General features: G+C 43.6%; 1 protein-coding gene across 4 annotated transcripts in view; it reads left to right on the top strand.

The window, feature by feature from the left end:
• The window catches only part of LOC139280770 (tubby-related protein 3-like), a 161,277-nt gene that overhangs the window by 74,380 nt on the left and 60,371 nt on the right, over positions 1-26,526 (top strand). Inside the window, exons 4-5 of one of the 4 annotated variants that reach the window (XM_070900452.1) lie at positions 10,962-11,090; positions 15,390-15,518. The exons of 1 other annotated variant lie outside the window; for it this stretch is intronic. In XM_070900452.1, the coding sequence (XP_070756553.1) occupies positions 10,962-11,090; positions 15,390-15,518 (258 nt within the window). The remainder of the gene's footprint in view (positions 1-10,961; positions 11,091-15,389; positions 15,519-26,526) is intronic. 2 more of the 4 variants (XM_070900454.1, XM_070900453.1) reach the window with 2 other exon arrangements.

Raw genomic sequence — 26,526 nt, 5'->3', positions numbered from 1 at the left:
TGGGCATTACGGGCACTATTTTGAAGATCGGAGGAAGGGTGGAGGCAACAGAAAAGAAGGAGCTAAATAGTTGTTATTTATAGATAGATCAACTTAGAATATTATATTAGGGTATATATATTGATATTAGGTATTATATAGGCATGTTTTTGGTGAAAAGTGCTTTTATAGATAGTGAAAATAATTACTGATATTGTTGGGACCTATTCGACTGACTGATATACAGTGTAGAGAGAATAGAGAGTAGAGAGATTAGTTTAATTTAGTGAAAGTAATTATTGATAGTGATGGGGCCTATGCTTTCCCTGCTATTACTTGTAACTGCTCACACGCTGGTTACTGAAAGGATCAATCGAAGAGGTGGCAGAGTAATGCGTAGACAGAGACGAAGACAGAGGAGGTGACCGTACAGCCAACGAAGGTACTTGGAAAAGCAATCTTACCTGAACTTGTCTGAAAACGCTTGTCTTAGGAGGCTGTGATTCCGGAAGGAGGTCATCGATGAGATATGCCAACTCGTCAAGGGTGATCTGCAGCCTTCCAACACCATCGGAACCGCACTGTCCGTTGAGGTGAAGGTTACTGCTGCCCTAACCTTCTACGCATCGGGACCTTTTCAAGCTTCAGCTGGCGACATCTGCCATATCTCTCAGCACGCCACACACTGCTGCATTCGACAGGTGATTGAAGCCCTTTACGCTCGCAGGATGGACTTCATAAGCTTCCCAATGACCAGGGAGGCACAGACCAAGAGGGCTTTGGGTTTCTACAGAATATCACACTTCCCCAAGGTACAGGAAGCAATAGACTGCAAGCACATTGCTCTGAAAACCCCCTTAAAGAACGCGGAGGTGTTTCGTAACAGATAGGTGTTCCACTCCCTAAATGTGCAGCTTGTTGTCGACCACAAACAAATAATCCTGACAGTAAATGCTACATTTCCTGGCAGCATCCATGATGCGCACATCCTATGTGAGAGTGCTATCCCTGACCTATTTGTCAATGGATTCATGAAGGGGAAATCATGTTCAACTAATTTACTAGAATTCTTTGAGGATATAACGAGCATGGTGGATAGAGGTGTACCGATGGACGTGGTGTATTTAGATTTCCAAAAGGCATTCGATAAGGTGCCACACAAAAGGTTACTGCAGAAGATAAAGGTATGCGGAGTCAGAGGAAATGTATTAGCATGGATTGAGAATTGGCTGGCTAACAGAAAGCAGAGAGTCGGGATAAATGGGTTATTTTCGGGTTGGAAATCGGTGGTTAGTGGTGTGCCACAGGGATCGGCGCTGGGACCACAACTGTTTACAATATACATAGATGACCTGGAAGGGTGGACAGAGTGTAGTATAACAAAATTTGCAGATGACACAAAGATTAGTGGGAAAGCGGGTTGTGTAGAGGACACAGAGAGGCTGCAAAGAGATTTAGATAGGTTAAGCGATTGGGCTAAGGCTTGGCAGATGGAATACAATGTTGGAAAATGTGAGGTCATCCACCTTGGGGGGAAAAAAAGTGAAAGGGAATATTATTTGAATGGGGAGAAATTACAACATGCTGCAATGCAGAGGGACCTGGGGGTCCTTGTGCATGAAATCCCAAAAAGTTAGTTTGCAGGTGCAGCAGGTAATCAGGAAGGCAAATGGAATGTTGGCCTTCATTGCGAAAGGGATGGAGTACAAAAGCAGGGAGGTCCTTCTGCAACTGTATAAGGTATTGGTGAGGCCGCACCTGGAGTACTGCGTGCAGTTTTGGTCGCTTTACTTAAGGAAGGATATACTGGCTTTGGAGAGGGTACAGAGACGATTCACTAGGCTGATTCCGGAGATGAGGGGGTTACCTTATGATGATAGATTGAGTAGACTGGGTCTTTACTCGTTGGAGTTCAGAAGAATGAGGGGTGATCTTATAGAAACATTTAAAATAATGAAAGGGATAGACAAGATAGAGGAAGAGAGGTTGTTTCCACTGGTCGGGGAGACTAGAACTAGGGGACACAGCCTCAAAATACGGGGGAGCCAATTTAAAACAGAGTTGAGAAGAAATTTCTTCTCCCAGAGGGTTGTGAATCTGGCATTCTCTGCCCAAGGAAGCAGTTGAGGCTAGCTCATTGAATGTATTCAAATCACAGATCGATAGATTTTTAACCAATAAGGGAATTGAGGGTTATGGGGAGCGGGCGGGTAAGTGGAACTGAGTCCACGGCCAGATCAGCCATGATCTTGTTGAATGGCGGAGCAGGCTCGAGGGGCTTGATGGCCTACTCCTGTTCCTAATTCTTATGTTCTTATACAATCAGCCAGAAGGTCACGGTTGGATGCTGGGGGATAAAGGATATGGCCTTGCCAGTTGGCTCATGATCCCTCTGCGTAATCCTGTCACTGAAGCAGAGAAGCGTTATGATAAAAGTCACGTAGCAACATGCAACATCGTTGAAAAGACAATTGGAGTCCTAAAGCAGCGCATCAGATGCCTGGATCATTCTGGTGGCAGCCTACAGTACCACCCTGACCAGGTCACTGAGTTTATTGTGGTGTGTTGCATATTGCATAACCTAGCTATAAGGAGAGGACAAGTAATGCCAGATCGGGCTGCAGGTCCACCTCCAGAAGGAGGGGAGACGGAAGAGCCAGCCGGCGAGGGTGAAGAGGAGGCAGGCGAGGTTCCAGGGGAGCGGGATCAGTCTGGCGATCTAGCACCGGTACCACCACCCACCTCCCGAAGACCAGTACCCAGTGGCAGTTACACGGCTGCTAAGCTGTTGCGTCAGCAGCTTATTTAGAAACGCTTTGCATGAACTTTCATTGTGGATATTCACATTTTCATTTACAGTTAGGGTTAATCAAAAGTTTCATTTGCGTGGGGTTTCATTTTTGTATTGCCTGCACTGGCCTGGCATCTGCATTAATGCTTAGCTTAAGTAAAGTATGGCTATACTAAAAGACTGAACAAATAATGATGAACAAATGTAAATATGGTATCTGAAAATGTTATCCTTAATGTAACTAAGAGAGAAGGCACAACAATTGTTGAATTCAATAATTTTTTTTTATTAACACAATGAATGAATTAAAAAAAAAAATTAATCAACAACACCCTTCCTTCCCCCCCCCCCCCCCTCCCTTCAACCCCAAACAACCATGAACAAAACATTAACAATTTAACAATGTACTTGAAAACACACCTCCCTCCCTACCTGCGACTACGTTTCCCTCCAGGTCCTTTCCCACCCCGTGTTCTTACTCCACCCACCCATTTTGGTCTACGCAGACCGACATGAACGCGGTGTGCACCGTTGGACGGCAAGACTTCCTGCCGTGGTGGAGGTGACGGAGTGGCTGCAGAAGCCTGAGGCTCCACTTCCGAGTCAGGAGGAACTGTGTCCTCCGTACTCACTTGAGTGCTAGGGGTCTCACTCCAAGCCGACACGACACCTTGGTGTGCAGCGCCGTGTCCAGCCAGCAACGCATGCCGAAGAGCATTGGTTGCGGCGGTCTGTTCGTGGATCGCCTCCAACGTCTCCCGTGCTATCTCCGTTTGCATGGAAGACCAGTTGGGGACGTTCGTGGAGAACTGACTCCAGTTTGTGGAGAAACCCTCGAACCCTTGGATAAGATCGCGACTGTCTCCCTGCACAGGGATATCAAGCATTCCGTCTGCCCGTCCGAGGTAGGCGATTGCTCACCTCGCTGACCTGATCTCCGTGGGGTCGGCCATGTGCAAAATGTCGCGCCTTGGCGTCGCCACCTGAATACCATTTGGTCCCGGTGCCTCATCCCTCTCAATAGAGATGACCGCAGGTTCTTCTCCCCCCCCCCCCCCCCAACCCCCACACTCAAAAATGTTTGCTTCCTCCTCCTCTTCCTCCACACTAATTGGTTCATCATCTTCCTCCTCCGAGGTGGTTGCTGCTGATGGTGCAGGAGGAGTGAATGGCTGCAGTGAGACGACCTTATCAGGTTGACCTTAAAAAGACGAATGACATTTCTAAACAACTTATTAGGACATTAACAGTGATCATTAATAGGAAACATTACTCATCAATCTTTCTCAATAACCCATAACATAACAATAGTTTTCAATACCCCATATGCACAAGGGTTCACCAGGGCTGCCATGACATCAAGAGTACATCAAAAGTATATTGCATTATAATTACAAGACATTACAGGTGTAACTAAGAGAGATTTTTTAAATGTCTTTAATAATGTTTGACACATTACACAGTTCCCATTACTCACGAGACTCCAGGCTGGGATCGGCCACACCATGGATAGTGACCTAACGGCTGTCATGTCCCACCAGCACGATCGCAAACTCGTCAATTTTTGACAGCGGCTGGAGCTGAGCAGAGCCGCCCCTGTCCGCCTCTGCTCGGTGCAGTTGATCGATATCTTCTGCAAATGAGAAGAGAACATGGCATAGCATAAGCTAATGGACTTGGTAATAAACATTTAAGAATGACCGACTTAAATTCAATGCCGGAGATGCAAAGTTCGATTAGAAATTTGCATTGTATTGCATATGAACAATATTTCAGAAATATAAAATTTAACTTACTGTTAGGATGCATAAATGAATTCATAATTGAATTAATTAATACAATAAAGAAATGAAATTCAAGCTTCCAATTAAAATTTGCATGCATTATTAAAATATTACATGTATAACATTTTAAATATAACATGCAACTTAACTCTGGCTGCTGCCAACAAGCTGTTCCATCTTTTCCGGCAGTGGTCAGGTGTCCATATCTCGTTTGATGCAGATGTGACGACATAAGCAATCTCCTGCCAGATTTTTCGGTAGGCACGGGGTGGAGGTTTCTCATGCCCATCCCGTGTCACGTTGTCCTACCTGCCATGTACAATATTTACAAGTGCTTCGTTGGCCTCCTCGCTGAAGGCGTTTGCCCCTTTTCTTTCGGTTTCACCCTCCATTTTGATATTTTGATCTACAACTTTTAATAAAGTTTACAAATAATTTTTGAACTTTCTGGTCACTTCCATAATAATAAGTAAAAGAATATAAATTTTTAGAAGTATATTTTTGATCTCAAGATAATCAACAAGCCCAACAAATCTCCTCTGCCTCTCTGTCTTCCTTCACTCGCTCTGTCTCTACGCTCTCTCTCTCGCGCTCGCTCTCGCGCTCGCTCTCGCGCTCGCTCTCGCGCTCGCTCTCTCTCTCTCTCTCTCTCTGACCCTCCCTGTGCCTTCTGAGCATGTGTGATGACCCCGACCTCTCAAAACGCGGCAAAGAAAGTCAACCAAAAAAAAATCCCACACATGCGCAGAATAGTGTTGCTAGGGAAGCTTTTTTTTTTACTTCAGTTTTCGGTGGGCAATCGTGAGATCGCCAAAAAATCACATCGACCATTTGATATCGCTGGGCTAAGACCAAGTGGAAAATCGCAAAAAAAATATGGGCCTTGTGCCGGCGATCAGCAAGGCTGAGACATCCCACATCGCTGGAGCAAGGCCCATTTTTTGGGCCTTAGCCACCTAGTGGAAAGTCTAGCCCATTTAATTCTGGAGATAAGTTTGAGCACTTGTTTTTAGAAATGTAAGCAATTTTTGTAATGCTTTTGGATGGTACTATCTATACATGATATATAGCGCTTTATGGTATGACACCGAGAAAAATGGAAAATCATTCCTTTCTCAAACTGTCCTTCCTGTCTCGCATGTAGTGGATTAATGTGTATAAATCCAGCTCCACTGCTTCCGGCAGCCACTCGACAGAAGAAGGTAAAATATATGCGCACCTACCTGTTCCTGCTGCATCCACCAGCGATCCCGGCCCTGAGGCCTCCTCTTCCTGCGCATCGGAGCGCGTGCACGTTGGGTCGTCCGTATGCTGGAGCTGGAATCACATGGCACTGGGCAGCCAATCCAGATAAGTATTTTCCTCATTCATAATAATGGAAACTCTATGTAGGAGTTCTCATTATTATGATTTGAGACCCCCGCCCCCAAACACAAATAAAAAAAAAATAGAAAAAATACATCACATATTTAAGATTAATTTAAATTAAAGTTAATAAATGTCTCAGCAAAAAATATATTTTTCCGATTTTTAAAATAAACTTACCTTAGTGGGCAGGGTTTTTAACGTTAAAATGTGTTTTTTTAATTTTATTTTTATCTGTTTTTGTATGTTTTAAAACTCTTACGCTGGTAAAACTAGGCTATGCGTCTGCATGGCAAGACAGTTGCAATGTGAGCAAGGTTTTGACGACTTGAGTGCTTTTACCAGGCGCAAGAGTTTTCAGGGCATCCACTGGGCAAGAGATGGCTAAATACAGCAATCTTGCTCATGCGAATGTCCTGGCTGCGGGGATGTGTTGAATCTGTCAAGCCAAAGCTTGACGGATCGAAAAAGCTGGTTTTCAGTGCATGCACATTGTGATGCTTTTGCGATGCCTTCCTGGGTCTATACACTTTCTGTACGGACCCGGGGAGGCCACGATTTCAGGGAATGTTGAACCATGTACATTGTGGCTTACTTTTTTTTTGGACTGATCCCACACACACCAGTGGCCATTAAAATCAGTATGAGTTTTTACACGTCTGGAAATAGTTCGGATGACCATGATTTTCATGTCAGTACCCTATTTAAATTAGACAGGATTGGAAGGTCACAGAATTATCCTTTGGTTGGGTATACCTGCAGCTTAAGTTTTGACAAGCTCGTGCCTCACTGCAATTTTAGTCTAACTTCTGACCTTCACATACCATAAGGCATATATTTAGGCCTGTTTTTGAGCTGTCAGCTTTTTTGCGGGCTATACTAGCTTTTTTGAAGCTGTGGGTCAGTTTTTGCTTGTTTTCTAGGTTGCCACATGTGTTTAGTACCCTCAACATGGCCAAGACTTCCTTCTTGCAATAAAAAAGATTGCCAGTTTTATGCAATTCTATTTGGGGGCAGGAGAACCTGATGCAACTTAAAAGATTGGCCTGATCTAGGACACACCTGATGCACCTCTTGTGTCCTTCATGGAGAAAAGCTTTTTGCAGGATAGTTACTAGAATTACAAACTCCTGGGTCCATTACATTCTAGGTTACTTGTACCTAATGACTAGAGCTCTCCACACACCTATTTGCAGAAAACAGAAACATGACTGTACAGGAAAATATTTAAAGAAATTATATTGAACACATCTTTCGCAAAAGTTACCTGATTTATCATATAAAAAGTTAAACATGGCTCCTGATGGAACTCTGCTACTTATATTCTCACAAACGCAGTGCTGACCCGTGCCATATTTACCTTACAAACCATCTGTGCTGTACCACCTCCATTTCCCGATAGAACAGCTTCCGTGGGACTTGTCAGTTTGTTTGCGTATGTGCAACATTATGTATACCTTTTCCTCAATATCATATTTAAGTTCTCCTTCTCAGTCCTATTCCCACCATCCCTTGAGATTCTAATCTGCTTCATGGCATGATTCCGTTGTCAAATGTGAGGTAGAGGAGTGCAGCAATCCTGCATCTGGTCCCCATTTTTTGTGCCTGTTTGTGCATGGCGAGACAGTTGCAATGTGAGCAAGGTTTTGATGACTTGAGTGTTTCCCATCAGTCAATTTTTCCATATTTCAGGTCGTGATCCCTCTGTGTTGATAATCAACAATTGTTCACCTCTCCAAACAGTTCTGTTTAAATGGCGTTGGGTACTCATTGTCTCTCAAATGAAGCCACATAGCTTTAACATGTGTTAAACATCACAAATTAATTCTAGCTCACTGGTATTGAATGTGACTTTCCTCTGTTTAGTCCAGACAAGTTGGCTGTGGGCATCCTGTATCGTTTGGTCTGCTTAAGGTGGGGGTATCTTCTGTTAATTCTGGTAGCCTTATGGGTCTTGGGAGTTCTTAAGGTGCTGTTGCTTGGGCTCGGTGCATGTCCAGATATTGCGGTCTGTGCTGGGCTAATCATGGTGGGTGCAAGGTGGGATTATTCCTGGTCCTTTCAGGGTGCCCTTTGTGTATCCTGCTCCCTCAAAGGAGCCATTGTTGCCCTGTGGGTGCTGAGTTGGAGATTCCTAAATGGGGCAAGGACGCTTCTGTTTTATAGTAAGCTGTTGGCCTCCTCTGGGTGTTGAAGAGGTGTGGAGCATTCTCCATCATCATTTGGATCCCTGTAGTGGTAAGTCATTCTGTACCTGATGCCCTGGTTATGGAATAAAACTTTGATCATGTTAAAGGTCTTGCATCTCTGTAGGGTGTTGAGTGGCAGGCCTCAAATGATTGATATGTTTTTATTCTGTAGGTGTAGAACACCCTTGACACTTGTCAGGGACATGATCATTTTCATCTGAAAAAGTCGCATTACAGAGACCTTGAGGCTCCATGTGGGCTAGTTCTGGTATCCCCCAGTGTCTGGGAGGAACCAGAAGACCTCAAATATGGAGTGAATTGGTTTGGTTTTCTTCACGGATACCAAAGATCCAGATGGTATTGTGGTGCCGCCGGTTGTTAATGTCACCTACTTTTGCAGATATTTCTCAGTCTCTCCTGAGTAGATAGGCTATTTGGGTTTGCTTCAAGGATGAAAATCATTAGTTCTTTTATCCTATGTTCTGTTTGGGAGTTAGCATTACGTAGCCTGGATGGTTGACATGAAATTTCACTGAGTTTTCAAATGTCTTTAAGTGGTCATGCAGATGTTGTATTTTGGTCCAGGATTGTTTCCTGTGATTGGGCACAATTCTGTAGGTGTTTTGGGCAGTGTTATCTTTGGAGGCTGCAGGACTCTAGTTTTCCCTGGGGAGTATTGGAGTTCCTGTTGCTGCGGTTGTTGGTCTTTGTGTTGATTGATTGTGGGAAGAGATCCTGGCCCATTCAATGCAGTGCAGCATTCCGTTGTAGGGCGGGCAAACTTAGTTAAGGTGCCTTATCTGATCTTTATTCTTTCTGGGGGATGAAATGGAAATGGTTGGGATTATTGATCAACACTTCTGTTCATATCATCTCCGGGTCAGGAACCAAACATGTTCAGCCCCTCAGACTTTGAGGCCCCTGGTGGTTTTGTGGAAAATACGGCCAGCAGCTCCATCAGAGGAAGAATCAGTGGAAACACTGTCAGCATCCAAAGGATGAGTGCATTTTAACAGCAGTGCTCATCTACTTTACTGTGGAACTCTCATTTGAAGCCAGTGAGTTGGCAGGCAAGATTAGCGATTCAGTCAATGCTCCTACCAGCATTGCTGGGGAATTGGCAGCTGTTTTGATATGGGAATTCAAATGAGCAGATCAGCTGCTGTACCAATTTCTGATCTGACTGGAGAGGTTTCTTTAAGCTGTGGTCAGGAAAATGACCATAAAGCTTCTGGATTAACATAAAAATTTAACTGGTTTGCTAATGTCCTTCTGGGAAGAACTTGCTTGTGACTCCAGTCCATCATCTGTGGTTGATTCTCAGTGACCTCTGAAGTGCTCTAGCAAGCCAGTCAGTTGTAAACAGTCAACCAAAATTAGTGATTAAAGCAGAGACCATGTCACCATTTAAGTATAGGTTACATAGGTGGTTGATTGAACGGAGAAATAAAGGGATATGGAAACTAGATGAGCACATGAGATTAGTTCTGCTTGTGTGGCGGATAAACACCAACACTGACTGGTTGGGCTGATTGGACTGTTAGTTTTGAAATTTCTATGCAATTCTACTACACTCACTATTGTCTAGGGCCTAGTACACGCTGTATGTAATAGATCTCTCAATACTTTACTGAACCATTTCTTCTTGCAATGGTCTTTCCATACTACTTGTAGGTGGGTTCATGCCCTACAAAGCTGCAATCTTAGTTTCCTACTCCATAAAGATGTACCCTTTTGTTCTAAGATTGTGTGAGTCATTAGTTTGTGCTGTACTTTTTCTCTTAGAGCCACTCCAGTAGATAATACTAGCAATGCATCATGCTTGAGCTTGGTTCAGTTTTCCAAATTAACTAACCAGATTTATTTACAGAAACTATCAAGTGGCACACATATAGAACAGCCCAAAGGCAGCAGTTAAAGCTTGAGACGTGAACATGCACGAGGCCCATCAGAAACCTCTGCCGCTGACTTTGCTGGTGTATCTGGGCCAAGGAGATTCTCTTATTTCAGTCTACTTGTTGGGATGCCCACACTATATTGCCCAGTGACTTATCTTAGTTCACTAAACTCTGCTGCACTTTCTCTCTTCCAAGTCACTGCTAAAGGCCAACTTGAAATTATCTAAGTGCCTATTCGCCTTGTCCACAGCCTACCAAGTGTTGCCTATATTCCTCAGGCATCCCAGCCTCAATTACCAGGTAAGCCCCACTTCTGCTGTACCCTATGTCTGCTATCCAGTGGATACAAAGCTTGGGAGGTGGATCCCAAGCTGGGACAAGGAAAGCCACAGCCCCATTGATATTGGGGTGGGGTGGGGGGGGGCGGCATGTCTGCTGCAGACAGAGGTCTTGTCCAAGCATGACTAAGTGAATCCTCACCGGTTCCTGGCATAGCTGGGTCCCAGTCTAATTCATTGTTAATTCTTTGACGTGTTTTGGATCAAGTTGGCAATTGATAAAGCAACACTAGAACATTAAGAATGCTCACTGAGGCACACCTCAGTCTGCTGTTCCAATGGCTAATGCAGCAGGCAGTTTCAGTATGTACATCTTAAAGAAGCAGGCGAACAAAGCTTAAAAGCCCACATTAATTGGCAATCTTCAAGTGAAAAACAGCACTTAAGATACTTGCAGCATTTCTGAGTTTGCAAGGAACAGTAAACAGAGTGAAGCTTCTGGCATTTGTTTACAATATCACTATATACATGCGGAGCTGAGGAAATCAACTCCATATGTGGATGAATTTTACCACATTCATGTTGCTATGCCTGATCTAAATTGATGTTAAAAGGTAAGAAAATCAATTTTGTGGAAGACACTCAAATGTTCTCTTTCCTTTGTTAATTTATATTAGCAGAAGGAGATAGAAAGAAATCTGACGAGGCACAACCTCCAGAGAAATCTTTACGGCCAGACACACTGAAAAACTTGCAAGAAGGTAACAAATTGGACAGAGACATCGAAAGGGACAAAGGCAAGCCAGGTTAGCTTTAAGCCCTTGGAGCTGGTAGTTTCTGATTTTCATGAAGTTTGAACTGTACAAAGCTGGGTCCCTACACATCTGTTGCAGTAATGTGGTTTCAAAAATACAATCTGCTTTAGTGTATCAGACAACATCTGTAGAGAGAATAGGGAAGTTAAAGTATCATGTGTGGATCCTTCATTAAAACAGGAGCAAATGACAGATTTTTTAAAAAAAGAACAAAAAGGAAGAGGAAAAGAACATTCATTTGAGAAAAAAATAGTGATTGTAAAATGCTCGAGTAGAAAACAGTACAGAGCTACAGATGTAGCATTGGTATTGGCGTGGAACAATAGGAGTCATAATAAGAGAAATTAAAATCATTTGAGAAACAAAAAACATGTGAATAGCTGAAGCAGGTGTTAAATGAATCCGTTTTTTATTAATTTATTAATTCGTGAGATGTGGGCCTCACTGGCGAAACCAGCATTTATTATCGATCCGTAATTGCCCTTGAGAAGGTGGAAATGGAAGGATGAAATACTGGCAAAGCAGCAAAAGTTGTAGCATCCCAGGAATCTAAAGATGAAAAATGCATGTTGACATTGCTTGGCACAATGTCTCACCGGCGTGGTATTGCTACGGAAGGCCCCAACCCCAAGCGCTATCCTGTCCAATTCCTCCTCTCCCCCGCCCCCCCCCTTCTACAGTAGTAAAGTTGGCCCCCCCCATCCCACATCGTTAACACTTTCTGCCAAAGAGAAAGTGAACGCTATAGTTAAGATCGGAAGTTATCAGCGAATATTAAACGAAAAAGGCTTTGCAGTGCCTAATGGAAGGATAAGGTGCTGTTCTCGAGCATATGTTGAGCTTCATGGAACAATGTAGAAGGTTAAAGACAGAGTGCGAGTGAAAAGGGGAATTGAAATGTCAAGCAACAGTGATCTTGGTGTTGCATTGCATTGCGGAGAAAACCACATGGTTTAAATATTGATCTCGTGTGCTGACAGACTAATTCATTGTAAGTTCTTAGAGGGCTTTTAGATCAAATTGCCAATTGATTAAGCAACACTAAAACATGAAGGGTGCTCAGTAAGACGCATCCCAATCTGCTATTACAATGGCTAATGCAGCAGTTGATTTCAGTATATTTCAGCAGGCAGTGCCCTCCAAACAAAACTTAGAAGCCCCATATTTATTACCAGGCTCCAAGTGAATGACAATACCCAAGATGCTTTCAGCATTTATGATTTTGCAAGAAATCGCATACAGGGTGAATCACTTGGCATCTGTTTATGATGTCACTATAAATAGGGAGCTGAGGAGTTGATGTTGCATAAAATTAAATAGAATATACAGCACAGAAACAGGCCATTCGGCCCAACTAAGCCGTGCCAGTGTTTTTGCTCCACTCGCGTCTCCTCCCATTCTTCCTCATTTAACTATCAGCATAACCCTCTATTCCCTTCTCTCTCGTGCTTATCTAGCTTCCCCTTAAATGCATCTATACTATTCGCATCAACTACTCCCTTTGGTAGCGAGTTCCACACTCTCACCACCCTCTGGGTAAAGAAGTATCTTCTGAATTCCCTATTTGATTTCTTGGTGACTATCTTGTATTGATGGGCTCTAGTTTTGCTCTTCCCCACAAGTGGAAACAGACTCTCTGTATCTACTCTATCTAAACCTTTCATTATTTATAGACCTATTAGGTTATCTCTCAGCTTTCTCTTTTCAAGAGGAAAGGGACCCAGCCTGTTCATCCTTTCCTGATGGGTATAACCTTCTTGTAAATCTTTTTTGCACCCTCTGCAGTGCCTTTATATCCTTCTTATAATATGGCAACCTGAACTATACACAGTACTCCAAGTGTGATCTAACCAAGCTTCGATACAAGTTTAGCATAACTTCTCTACTTTTCAATTCTAACCCTCTCGAAATAAACTGTAGCGCCCGTGTGCTTTTTTATGGCCTTATTAACCTACATTGCTATTTTTATTGATTTGTGTATTTGTACTCCCAGATACCTTTGCTCTTCAATCTCATTTAGATTCTTATTTTCGAACTAATATGTGACCTTATTTTTCTCACCAAAATGTAGTATCTCACATTTAACTGTGTTAAAATTCAGTTACCAATTATATTCCCATTGTGCAAGTTTATGAATAATTTGTTTCAGTCTTCCTCAGTATTGATACCCCCCTCCCAGTTTGATGTCATCTTCAAATTTGGAAATGGTGTTTTTGATTCTAAAGTCTAAATCATTAATAAATTGTGAACAAAAGTGGTCCCAGCACTGATCCTTGTGGGACCACACTTTCCATCTTCTGCCACTCTGAATAGCTATCATTTACCCCTACTCTCTGCTTTCTGTCTTGTAGCCAGATAGCTATCGATTCTTCTACTTGTCAGGTAGCTCTGCATTCTTTAACCTTATTCATTAGTCTATTATGCGGCACCTTATCGAAGGTCTTTTGGAAATTTCGATCAATTACATCTGTCTACTTCATTACCCTTGTCTACTCTCTCTCTGTTACCTCTCAAAGAATTCAGTGAGGTTGGTTAAGCAAGACTTTCCCATTTGAAATCCATGCTGACAATTAGTATTTTTGGTTTCTGGATGTTTTCTATTTTCTCCTTTAGTAGGGATTCCATTTTTTTTCCTCCCATAGATGTTAAGCTAACTAGTCTATAGTTCTTTATAGACACGTTCTATCTCCCTTCTTAAATATAGGAATAACGTTAGCTATCCATCTGTCCTTTGGCACGACATATTTTTCTAACAAATTAGTAAATATGTGTACTAATGCCTCTGCTATCTCTTCTAGCTACTTTTAAAATGCGGGGATGCAATTGATCCAGACCAGGGGTTTGATCCTCCTGAGTTTAAGAACATAAGAACTTGGAGCAGGAGTAGGCTGCACGGCCTTTCAAACCTGCTCCGCCATTCAACAAGATCATGGATGATCTTCGACTTCAACTCCAGTTTTGGCGTGGAAGCAAGTCATCCTCGTTTCGAGGGACTGCCTATGATACTGATGATGATGATAGCCCTCCCCAAATGCATTACCTCACACTTTGCTGGATTAATTTCAATCCCTCAAGCCTGTTCTGCCATTCAATGAGATCATGGCTGATCTGTGACCTAACTCCATATGCCCACGGTTGCCCCATATCCCTTAATATCTTTGGTTAACAAAAATCTATCAATCTCAGATTTAAAATTAACAATTCACCCAGTATCAACTGCCGCTTGTGGAAGTGTTCCAAACATTTACCACCCTTTGCATGCAGAAATATTTCCTAATTTCACTCCTGAAAGATCTGGCTCAAATTTTTAATCTATGTCTCCTAGTTCTTGATTCCTCAGACAGCGGAAATAGTTTCTCTCTATTTTACCTATCAGTTCCCTTGAATTAATCTTGAAAGCTTCAATCAAATCACCCCTTAAGCTTCTAGATTCCAGGGAATACAATCCTAGTTTGTGTAATCTCTCCTTGTAATTTAAACCTTGGAGCCCAGGTATCATTCTTGTGTGCTTCACTCCCTCTAAGGCCAATATATCCTTCCTAAGGTGTGGTCTCCAGAACTGAACACAGTATTCCAGGTGTGGTCTAACCAGGGCTTTTTGTGGCTGCTGCATGACTTCTAAACCTTTGTATTCTAGTCCTCTAGATATAAAGGCCACTATTCCATTAACCTTTTTGATTTTTTTGTGCCTGTCCCTGACATGTTAATGATCTATGTACATGGACCCCTAAGTCTCTTTGGTTTTCCACAGCTTCTGGCTTTTACACCATTAAGCAAGTACTCTGATCTATCCTTTTTGGGTCTAAAGTGGATAACCTCACACTTGCTTATATTGAAATCCAGATGCCACAGTTCTGCCTTTTCACTTCATCTATTAATCTCTTTGTAATTTTATGGTTCCATCTATACTGCTTATAATGCCGCCTATCTTTATTTCATCAGCAAACTAAGATATGCGGCTCTCTATCACATAATCCAAGTTGTTAATAAATACGGTGAATAGTTGGGGTCTCATCACAGATCCCTAGCTACTTGTCACATCCTACCAGTTTTTTTTTTACCCATTTCCCTAATTTGTTTATATATTTCTTCCTCTACCTCCCTTCCACTATTAGTGTGATTGATCCTTTATTATCTTTTATCTCTATCCATGTGGATTCTATTTGTTTTACTGATGGATGCGCCACTTTTTTCGACTACCATTGTTATCTCTAATAGGTAAAAGATAAGGAAAGCAATTTTGTGGAAGACGCTCTCAAATTTTCTCTCTACTTTGTTGATTTATATTAGCAGAAGGAGATAGAAAGAAATCTAATGAGGCACAACCTCCAGAGAAATCTTTACGGCCAGACACACTGAAAAACTTGGGAGAAATTAACAAATTGGACAGAGACATCGAAAGGAACAAAGGCGAGCCAGGTTAGCTTTAAGTCCATAGAACTGGTAGTTTCTGATTTTCATGAAATTTGAACTGTACAAAGCTGGGTCCCTACATGTCTGTTGCAGTAATGTGGTTTCAAAAATACAAACAATCTGCTTTAGTATCTCATACTACCTGTTCTCGCTACAGATACTGTATCATGTATGGACCCTTCAATAAAATTGCAGGATGTCATGGCTGAATGACTTTTTAAAAAAAAAACAGAAAGGGGAAGGGAAAAAAACAGAGTTAAGAAGAAATGGAATGACCTGCAAACTGCTTGAGTAGAAAACAGGAGATAGATAAATAGCAGAAGTGATATTAGACTGGGACACGAGGAGTCAAAATCAGAGAGATCAAATAAATTAATTACATTTATGAGGCACTGAACATGTGAATAGCTGAAGGAGGTGACAGATGAGTGAGGTGGAAATGGAAGGATAGGAAACTGACAAAGCGGATCAAGCTCAAGCTTGCCAGGAGCCTTGGAGAAGAAAAAAACAGATCAATACTGCCTGGCACAACAGCCCACACACACGTATTCCAATGGACAGTGTGCACCCGAAGCACCTACCTGTCCCTCCCCGCCCCCCAGAAAAGCCAGTCCCTTTCTCACATAGTCAGCACTTCCAGCCAAAGAAAATATGGAAGCTGTAGTTAAGGGCTGAAGTTAATAGAGCCAGTATTAAGGCCTGAGGGCTGCAACGTGCCTAATGGAAAGATAAGGCACTGTTCCCTGAGCTTCACTGGAACAATGTGGAAGGCCAAACATAGAAACATAGAAAATAGGTGCAGGAGTAGGCCATTCAGCCCTTCGAGCCTGCACCACCATTCAATAAGATCATGGCTGATCATTCACCTCAGTACCCCTTTTGCTGCTTTCTCTCCATACCCCTTGATCCCTTTAGCCTTAAGGGCCATATCTAACTCTCTCTTGAATATATCCAATGAACTGGCATCAACAACTCTCTGTGGTAGGGAATTCCACAGGTTAACAACTCTCTGAGTGAAGAAGTTTCTCCTCATCTCAGTCCTAAATGGCTTACACCTTATCCTTAGACTATGTCCCCTGGTTCTGGACTTCCCCCAACATCGGGAACATTCTTCCTGCATCTAACCTGTCCAGTCCCGTCAGAATTTTATATGTTTCTATGAGATCCCCTCTCATCCTTCTAAACTCCAGTGAATACAGGCCCAATCGATCCATATGTCAGTCCTGCCATCCCGGGAATCAGTCTGGTGAACCTTCGCTGCACTCCCTCAATAACAAGAACGTCCTTCCTCAGATTAGGAGACCAAAACTGAACACAATATTCCAGGTGAGGCCTCACCAAGGCCCTGTAATAACTGCAGTAAGACCTCCCTGCTCTTATACTCAAATTCTCTAGCTATGAAGGCCAACTTTACTATTTGCCGCCTTCACGGCCTGCTGTACCTGCATGCCAGCTTTCAATGACTGATGTACCATGACACCCAGGTCTCGTTTCACCACCCCTTTTCCTAATCTGCCGCCATTCAGATAATCTGCCTTTGTGTTTCTGCCACCAAAGTGGATAACCTCACATTTATCCATATTGTACTGCATCTGCCATGCGTTTGCCCACTCAGCTAACCTGTCCAAGTCACCCTGTAGCCTCTTAGCATCCTCCTCACAGCTCACACTGCCACCCAGCTTATTGTCATCTGCAAACTTGGAGATATTACACTCAATTCTTTCATCTAAATCATTAATGTATATTGTAAATAGCTAGGGTCCCAGCAATGAGCCCTGCGGCACCCCACTAGTCGCTGCCTGCTATTCTGAAAAGGATCCGTTTATCCCGACTCTCTGCTTCCTGTCTGCCAACCAGTTCTCTGTCCATGTCAGTACATTACCCCCAATACCATGTGCTTTAATTTTGCACCCCAATCTCTTGTGTGGGACCTTGTCAAAAGCCTTTTGAAAGTCCAACTACACCACATCCACTGGTTCTCCCTTGTCCACTCTACCAGTTACATCCTCAAAAAAAATTCTAGAAGATTTGTCAAGCATGATTTCCCTTTCATAAATCCATGCTGACTTGGACCGATCCTGTCACTGCTTTCCAAATACGCTGCTATTTCATCTTTAATAATTGATTGCAACTTTTTCCCCACTACTGATGTCAGGCTAACCGGTCTATAAATCCCCGTTTTCTATCTCCCTCCTTTTTTTTAAAAAGTGGTGTTACATTCACTACCCTCCAGTTCATAGGAACTTATTCAGAGTCGATAGACTGTTGGAAAATGATCACCAATGCATCCACTATTTTTAAGGCCACTTCCTTAAGTACTCTGGGATGCAGACAATCAGGCCCCGGGGATTTATCGGCCTTCAATCCCATCAATTTCCCTAACTCAATTTCCTACTTAATAATGATTTCCTTCAGTTCCTCCTCCTCACTAGACCCTCGGTCCCCTAGTATTTCCAGAAAGTTATTTGTGTCTTCCTTCGTGAAGACAGAACCAAAGTATTTGTTCAATTGGTCTGCCATTTCTTTGTTCCCCATTATAAATTCACCTGAATCTGACTGCAAGGGACCTACGTTTGTCTTCATTAATCTTTTTCTCTTCATATATCTATAGAAGCTTTTGCAGTCAGTTTTTATGTTCCCAGCAAGCATCCTCTCATACTCTATTTTCACCCTTCTAATTAAACCCTTTGTCCTCCTCTGTTGAATTATAAAATTCTCCCAGTCCTCAGGTTGCTGCTTTTTGTGGCCAATTTATATGCCTCTTCCTTGGATTTAACACTATCCTTAATTTCTCTTGTTAGCCACGGTTGCACCACCTTTCCCGTTTTATTTTTACTTCAGACAGGGATATACAATTGTTGAAGTTCAAACATGTGATCTTTAAATGTTTGCCATTGCCTATCCACCGTCAATCCTTTAAGTATCACTCGCCAGTCTATTCTAGCCAGTTCACATCTCATACCATCGAAGTTACCTTTCCTTAAGTTCAGGACCCGAGTCTCTGAATTAACTGTGTCACTCTCCATCTTAATGAAGAATTCTACCATGTTATGGTCACTCTTCCCCAAGGGGCCTCGCACAACAGGATTGCTAATTAGTCATTTAACATTACACATCACCCAGTCTAGGATGGCCAGCTCTCCAGTTGGTTCCTCGACATATTGGTCTAGAAAACCATCCCTAATACACTCCAGGAAATCCTCCTCCACCGCATTGCTACCAGTTTGGTTAGCCCAATCAATATGTAGATTAAAGTCGCCCATGATAACTGCTGTACCTTAATTGCACACATCCCTAATTTCTTGTTTGATGCTGTCCCCAACCTCACTACTACTGTTTGGTGGTCTGTATACAACTCCCATTAGCGTTTTCTGCCCTTTGGTATTCCGTAGCTCCACCTATACCGATTCCACATCATCCAAGCTAATGTCCTTCCTTACTATTGCTTTAATTTCCTCTTTAACCAGCAATGCCATCCCACCTCCTTTTCCTTTCTGTCTATCCTTCCTAAATGTTGAATACCCCTGGATGTTGAGTTTCCAGCTTTGGTCACCCTGGAGCCATGTCTCCGTGATGCCAATTATATCCTATTCGTTACTTGCTGCCTGTGCAGTTAATTTGCCCACCTGATTACAAATACGCCTCGCATTGAGGCACAGAGCTTTCAGACTTAACTTTTTAACACACTTTGCCCCTTTTAGAATTTTGCTGTAATGTGGCCCTTTTTGCTTTTTGCCTTGGGTTTCTCTGCCCTCCACTTTTACTTTTCTTCTTTCGATCTTTTACTTCTGTCCCTCCTTCTACTTTCCTCTGTCTCCCTGCAGAGGTTCCAGTCTCCCTGCAGAGGTTCCAATCCCCCTGCCATATTAGTTTAACCCCTCCCCAACAGCATTAGCAAACACTTCCCCTAGCATATTGTTTCCGGTCCTGCCCAGGTGCAGACCGTCCGGTTTGTCCTGGTACCACCTCCCCAGAACCGATTCCAATGCTCCAGGAATTTGAATCCCTCCCTTCTGCACCCTCCTCAAGGCACGTATTCATCTGAGCTATCCTGCTATTCCTACTCTGACAAACACACAGAAGTCAGATAAAGGAGATTTGAAATGGCAAGTGATAAGGAAGCTCACAGTCACAGTTGCAGACAGAACGGTGTTTGTTCCTCTACACTTCTCAATGTCCTACCGTGAAAGTAAGTCATCCTCGTTTCGAGGAACTGCCTATGATGATGATGAGGATGGTGGTGGTTGAAGCACCAATCGCAAGTGCTGACAAAATCAGGTGATGAATTGCAATTCATGATACAGGTACTGGTGCTAGCTGAATATCTCAACTGTTTGAGCCTCATAGGTCTATCATGCTTTTTCTGTTTCATCGTGCTTTTAACCCTGGAATATGCACCACCTTTCTGCAACGTGATTTTTCTAACGGTGACCCCAAGGTACACTGGATACTAAAGCAGGCAGTACCTTCCGAACAACATTTAGAAGCCCCATATTAATTATTGGGCATCAAATGAAAAGCAGTACCTAAGATGGCTTTCAGCATTTATGATTTTGCAAGAAATAGTATACAGAGTGAGGACTGTACCATTGAACCTTATATGGAATTTTTGCTTAGCCTGACAATGTTTCAACTGGAAGGCACACCTTTTATCTTGCAAGGGTTTGCATTTAGGGACCATGTGTGAGAATATTCTCCAAATACTTCTTCAAATACCCTCTGGGTGTCAGTTAGGATGCGCTGAATGTCCTCTAATCTTTCCACTTGAGTGTTGTATGTTGTATGTGAGGTATGTTGCCTCCCTGGTGCAAGGGTCAAGGATGTCTCGGAGCGGGTGCAGGACATTCTGAAAAGGGAGGGTGAACAGCCAGTTGTCGTGGTGCACATTGGTACCAAGGATATAGGTTAAAAAAAGGGATGAGGTCCTACGAGATGAATTTAAGGAGCAAGGAGCTAAATTAAAACTTAGGACCTCAAAAGTAGTAATCTCAGGTTTGCTACCAGTGCCACGTGCTAGTCAGAGTAGGAATCGCAGGATAGCTCAGATGAATACGTGGCTTGAGCAGTGGTGCAGCAGGGAGGGATTCAAATTCCTGGGGCATTGGAACCGGTTCTGGGGGAGGTGGGACCAGTACAAACCGGACGGTCTGCACCTGGGCAGGACCGGAACCAATGTCCTAGGGGGAGTGTTTGCTAGTGCTGTTGGGGAGGAGTTAAACTAATGTGGCAGGGGGATGGGAACCAATGCAGGGAGACAGACGGAAACAAAAAGGAGACAAAATCAAAAGACAGAAAGAAGATGAGTAAAAGTGGAGGGCAGAGAAACCCAAGGCAAAAAACAAAAAGGGCCACTGAATGTAAAGGGGCTGAAGGAGGGGTCAAAACTAAAAATCATGGATTAAAAACTAGGATTAAAACACTCTACCGAAACACACGCAGCATTTGAAATAAATAAATGAGTTGACAGCACAAATCATTACAAATGGGTATGATTTGGTGGCCATTACAGAAACATGGTTGCAGGGTGGCCAAGACTGGGAATTAAACATACAGGGGTATCTGATGATTCGGAAAGATAGACAAGAAGGGAAAGGAGGTGGGGTAGCACTGTTAATAAAGGATGATAGGGCAGTTGTGAGAGACAATATTGGCTCTAATGAACAAAATGTTGAATCATTGTGGGTGGAGATTAGAGATAGTAAGGGGAAAAAGTCACTGGTGGGCGTAGTTTATAGGCCCCCAAATAATAACTTCACGGTGGGGCGGGCAATAATCAAGGAAATAATGGAGGCATGTGAAAAAGGAACGGCAGTAATCATGGGGGATTTTAACCTACATATCGATTGGTCAACTCAAATCGCACAGGGTAGCCTGGAGGAGGAATTCATAGAATGTATACGGGATTGTTTCTTAGAACAGTATGTTACAGAACCTACAAGGGAGCAAGCTATCTTAGATCTGGTCCTGTGTAATGAGACAGGAATAATAAACGATCTCCTAGTAAATGATCCTCTCGGAATGAATGATCACAGTATGGTTGAATTTGTAATACAGATTGAGGGTGAGGAAGTAGTGTCTCAAACGAGCATACTATGCTTAAACAAAGGGGACTACAGTGGGATGAGGGAAGAGTTGGCTAAAGTAGACTGGAAACACAGACTAAACGGTGGCACAATTGAGGAACAGTGGAGGACATTTAAGGAGCTCTTTCATAGTGCTCAACAAAAATATATTCCAATGAAAAAGAAGGGCGGTAAGAGAAGGGATAACCAGCCGTGGATAACCAGGAAAATTAAGGAGAGTATCAAATTTAAAAACCAATGCGTATAAGGTGGCCAAAGTTAGTGGGAAAATAGAAGATTGGGAAAATTTTAAACGACAGCAAAGAATGACTAAGAAAGCAATAGAGAAAGGAAAGATAGATTACGAAGGTAAACTTGCGCAAAACATAAAAACGGATAGTAAAAGCTTTTACAGATATATAAAACGGAAAAGAGTGACTAAAGTAAATGTTGGTCCCTTAGAAGATGAGAAGGGGGATTTAATAATGGGAAATGTGGAAATGGCTGAGACCTTAAACAATTATTTTGCTTCGGCCTTCACAGTGGAAGATACAGAAACCATGCCAGAAATTGCTGGTCACAGGAATGTGGGAAGGGAGGACCTTGAGACAATCACTATCACTAGGGGGCAGGGGTAGTGCTGGACAGGCTAATGGGACTCAAGGTAGACATGTCCCCTGGTCCTGATGAAATGCATCCCAGGGTATTAAAAGAGATGGCGGAAGTTATAGCAGATGCATTCGTTATAATCAACCAAAATTCTCTGGACTCTGGGGAGGTACCAGCGGATTGGAAAGCAGCTAATGTAACGCCTCTGTTTAAAAAAGGGGGCAGACAAAAGGTAGGTAACTATAGGCCGGTTAATTTAACATCTGTAGTGGGGAAAATGCTTGAAACTATCATTAAGGAAGAAATAGCGGGACATCTAGATAGGAATAGTGCAATCAAGCAGACGCAGCTTGGATTCATGAAGGGGAAATCATGTTTAACTAATTTACTGGAATTCTTTGAGGATATAACGAGCATGGTGGATAGAGGTGTACCGATGGATGTGGTATATTTAGATTTTCAAAAGGCATTCTATAAGGTGCCACACAAAAGGTTACTGCAGAAGATAGAGGTACGCGGAGTCAGAGGAAATGTATTAGCATGGATAGAGAATTGGCTGGCGAACAGAAAGCAGTGAGTCGGGACAAATGGGTCCTTTTCGGGTTGGAAATCGGTGGTTAGTGGTGTGCCACAGGGATCGGTGCTGGGACCACAACTGTTTACAATATACATAGATGACCTGGAAGAGGGGACAGAGTGTATTGTAACAAAATTTGCAGATGACACAAAGATTAGTGGGAAAGCGGGTTGTGTAGAGGACACAGAGAGGCTGCAAAGAGATTTAGATAGGTTAAACGAATGGGCTAAGGTTTGGCAGATGGAATACAATGTCGGAAAGTGTGAGGTCATCCAGCTTGGGAAAAAAAACAAAAAAAGGGAATACTATTTGAATGGGGAGAAATTACAACATGCTGCGGTGCAGAGGGACCTGGGGGTCCTTGTGCATGAATCCCAAAAAGTTAGTTTGCAGGTGCAGCAGGTAATCAGGAAGGCAAATGGAATGTTGGCCTTCATTGCGAAAGGGATGGAGTACAAAAGCAGGGAGGTCCTTCTGCAACTGTATAAGGTATTGGTGAGGCCGCACCTGGAGTACTGCGTGCAGTTTTGGTCGCTTTACTTAAGGAAGGATATACTGGCTTTGGAGAGGGTACAGAGACGATTCACTAGGCTGATTCCGGAGATGAGGGGGTTACCTTATGATGATAGATTGAGTAGACTGGGTCTTTATTCATTGGAGTTCAGAAGGGTGAGGGGTGATCTTATAGAAACATTTAAAATCATGAAAGGAATAGACAAGATAGAGGCAGAGAGGTTGTTTCCACTGGCCAGGGAGACTAGAACTAGGGGGCACAGCCTCAAAATACAAGGGAGCCAATTTAAAACCGAGTTGAGAAGGAATTTCTTCTCCCAGAGGGTTGTGAATCTGTGGAATTCTCCGCCCAAGGAAGCAGTTGAGGCTTGCTCATTGAATGTATTCAAGTCACAGATAGATAGATTTTTAACCAATAAGGGAATTAAGGGTTATGGGGAGCGGGCGGGTAAGTGGAGCTGAGTCCACGACCAGATCAGCCATGATCTTGTTGAATGGCGGAGCAGGCTCGAGGGGCTAAATGGCCTACTCCTGTTCCTAATTCTTATGTTATGTTCTTATGTGACGATGCAGAGCTCATTTCCATAGATGGATCTCTGCAATCAGGGAATTATAGTTAATATTTAGCGTAAAATTTCAAAAGCAGAACAAAAACAGAAAATGCTTGCAACATTCAGCAGGTCAGGCAGCATCTGTGGAGAGAGAAACAGAGTTAATGTTTCAGGTCGCTGACCTTTCATTGGTACAGAGCCAGGGAAAATGGGGAGGAAAGAACAAAAGGGAGCTTCTGTGATCGGGTGGAAGGCAGAAGATTAAAGGACAAAAGTGATAATGATGTAAGGAAAAGGAGGTGGTAATGGGATAAGTGAAACAAAAAAAAACAAAAGATGGATCTGGAGCAGGGGTTCTCAACCTTTTTGCTTCTAAGACCCCCTTCCCGTGTGACAAAAATTTCACGGACCCCCTGTAACACAACATGTTTATATATATAAACCTGTAAATACCTTGTTTCACCACCAGAGGGCTTATCCCCTGGAGACCCAAGGGATCCCACAATCCCTTGGGAGCACCTGTACTTAAGGAGGCCTCACAGGCTGGAAAGGCACTCTGGAGACCTGCAATAAAAGACTAAGATCACACTTTACTTTGAGCTCATAGTATCTGGTCAGACTCCTTATTCATACACCGCAACTGGCGACGAGATACAGATGACGAACGCCACCGCTGCAGAGAACAGTGAGCATCCTGGAGAAATTTTCGGAGGGAGATGATTGGGAAACCTTCGTGGAGTGACTCGACCAATACTTCGTGGCCACTGAGCTGGAAGGAGAAGCGAACGCTGCCAAATGAAGGGCGATTCTCCTCACCGTTTGCGGGGCACCAACTTATGACCTCATGAAAAATCTGCTTGCTCCAGCGAAACCCACAGAGGAATTATATGATGATTTGTGTACACTGGTCCAGGAGCATCTTAACCAGAAGGAAAGCGTTCTGATGGCGAGGTACTGGTTCTCCACGTGCAAGAAGTCTGAAGGCCAGGAAGCGGCGAGCTATGCCGCCGAGCTAAGATGTCTTGCAGGACATTGCGAATTTGAAGGACATTTGGAGCACATGCTCAGATACTTCTTTGTACTTGGCATTGGCCATGAAGTAATACTTTGCAAACTTTTGACTGTAGAGACCCCAACCTTGAGTAAAGCCATAGCGATAACCCAGGCGTTCATCGTCACCAGTGACCATACCAAGCAAATCTCTCAGCACGAGTGCTGCTACAAGTACTGTGAACAAAGTAATGTTGTTTTTGAATCATAACGTACAGAGCAGGCCTCACATGCCTGCAGCTGCACGACCACAGATGTCTGCCACCATCAAGGGTGATGAATGTTAGGCCATTAACACCTTGTGGCACTGCGGGGATGATCATTGTTTCCATTCATGCCGCTTCAAAGGATAAGTTTGCAAGGGCTGTGGAACAAGGGGACATCTCCAACGTATGTGCAGGCGAGCTGCAAATCCTGCTAATCCTGCAAACTGCCATGTTGCAGAGGAGGACAGATCCACGGCGGATCACGACGAACCAGAACCTCAAACTGAAGAGGCAGAGGTATATGGGGTGCACACATTTACCACAAAGTGTCCCCCAATAATGCTGAAGGTTGAATTAAATGGACTCCCGGTGTCAACGGAGCTGGACACGGGCGCGAGCCAGTCCATTTTGAGCAAAAAGACTTTCGATAAATTGTGTTGCTGCAAGGCCTCAAGGCCAGTCCTGACTCCCATTCGCACTAAACTGAGAACTTACACAAAGGAACTGATTTCCGTAATCGACAGTGCTACTGTAAAGGTCTCCTACGATGGAGCGGTGCACAAGTTATCACTCTGGGTGGTACCGGCGATGGCCCCATGCTGCTCGGCAGGAGCTGGCTGGGGATGATACGCTGGAACTTGGATGACGTCCGAGCGCTCTCGCCCAGGTCCTAAACAAGTTCCCCTCATTGTTCGAACCAGGCATCGGCAAGTTCCAAGGAGCAAAAGTGTAGATCCACCTATTTACGGGGACGCGGCCCATCCATCACAAGGCGAGAGCAGTACCATACAAGATGAGAGAGGGTGGAGATCGAGCTGGACCGGCTGCAACGAGAGGGCATCATTTCGCCGATCGAATTCAATGAATGGGCCAGTCCGATTGTTCCAGTCCTCAAGGGAGATGGCACCGTCTGAATTTGTGGTGATTACAAAGTAGCTATCAGTCGTTTCTCCCTGCAGGATCAATACCCACTACCAAAGACAGACGACCTTTTTGCGATCCTGGCAGGAGGAAAGGCGTTCACTAAGCTGTACTTGACCTCGGCCTACATGACGCAGGAGCTGGAGGAATCATCGAAGGGCCTCACCTGCATCAACACGCACAAAGATCTCTTCATTTACAACAGATGCCCGTTTGGGATTCGATCAGCCGCGGCGATATTCCAGAGAAACATGGAAAGCTTACTGAAGTTGGTCCCATGCACCATGGTCTTTCCGGACGACATCTTGGTTCCAGGTCGGGACACAGTCGAGCATCTGCAGAACCTGGAGGAGGTTCTTAGTCGGCTTAATTGCGTGGGGCTCAGGTTAAAATGCTCGAAGTGCGTTTTCCTGGCGCCTGAAGTGGAGTTCCTGGGGAGAAGAATCGCGGCGGACGGCATCAGGCCCACCGATTCGAAGATGGAGGCAATCGAGAACGCACCGAGGCCACAGAACGTGATGGAGC

Source organism: Pristiophorus japonicus, chromosome 15 (genome assembly GCF_044704955.1).
Source record: "Pristiophorus japonicus isolate sPriJap1 chromosome 15, sPriJap1.hap1, whole genome shotgun sequence".
Taxonomy (NCBI): domain Eukaryota; kingdom Metazoa; phylum Chordata; class Chondrichthyes; family Pristiophoridae; genus Pristiophorus; species Pristiophorus japonicus.
Note: the sequence above shows the minus strand (reverse complement) of the source record. Positions and strands in the feature narration are given on the sequence as shown.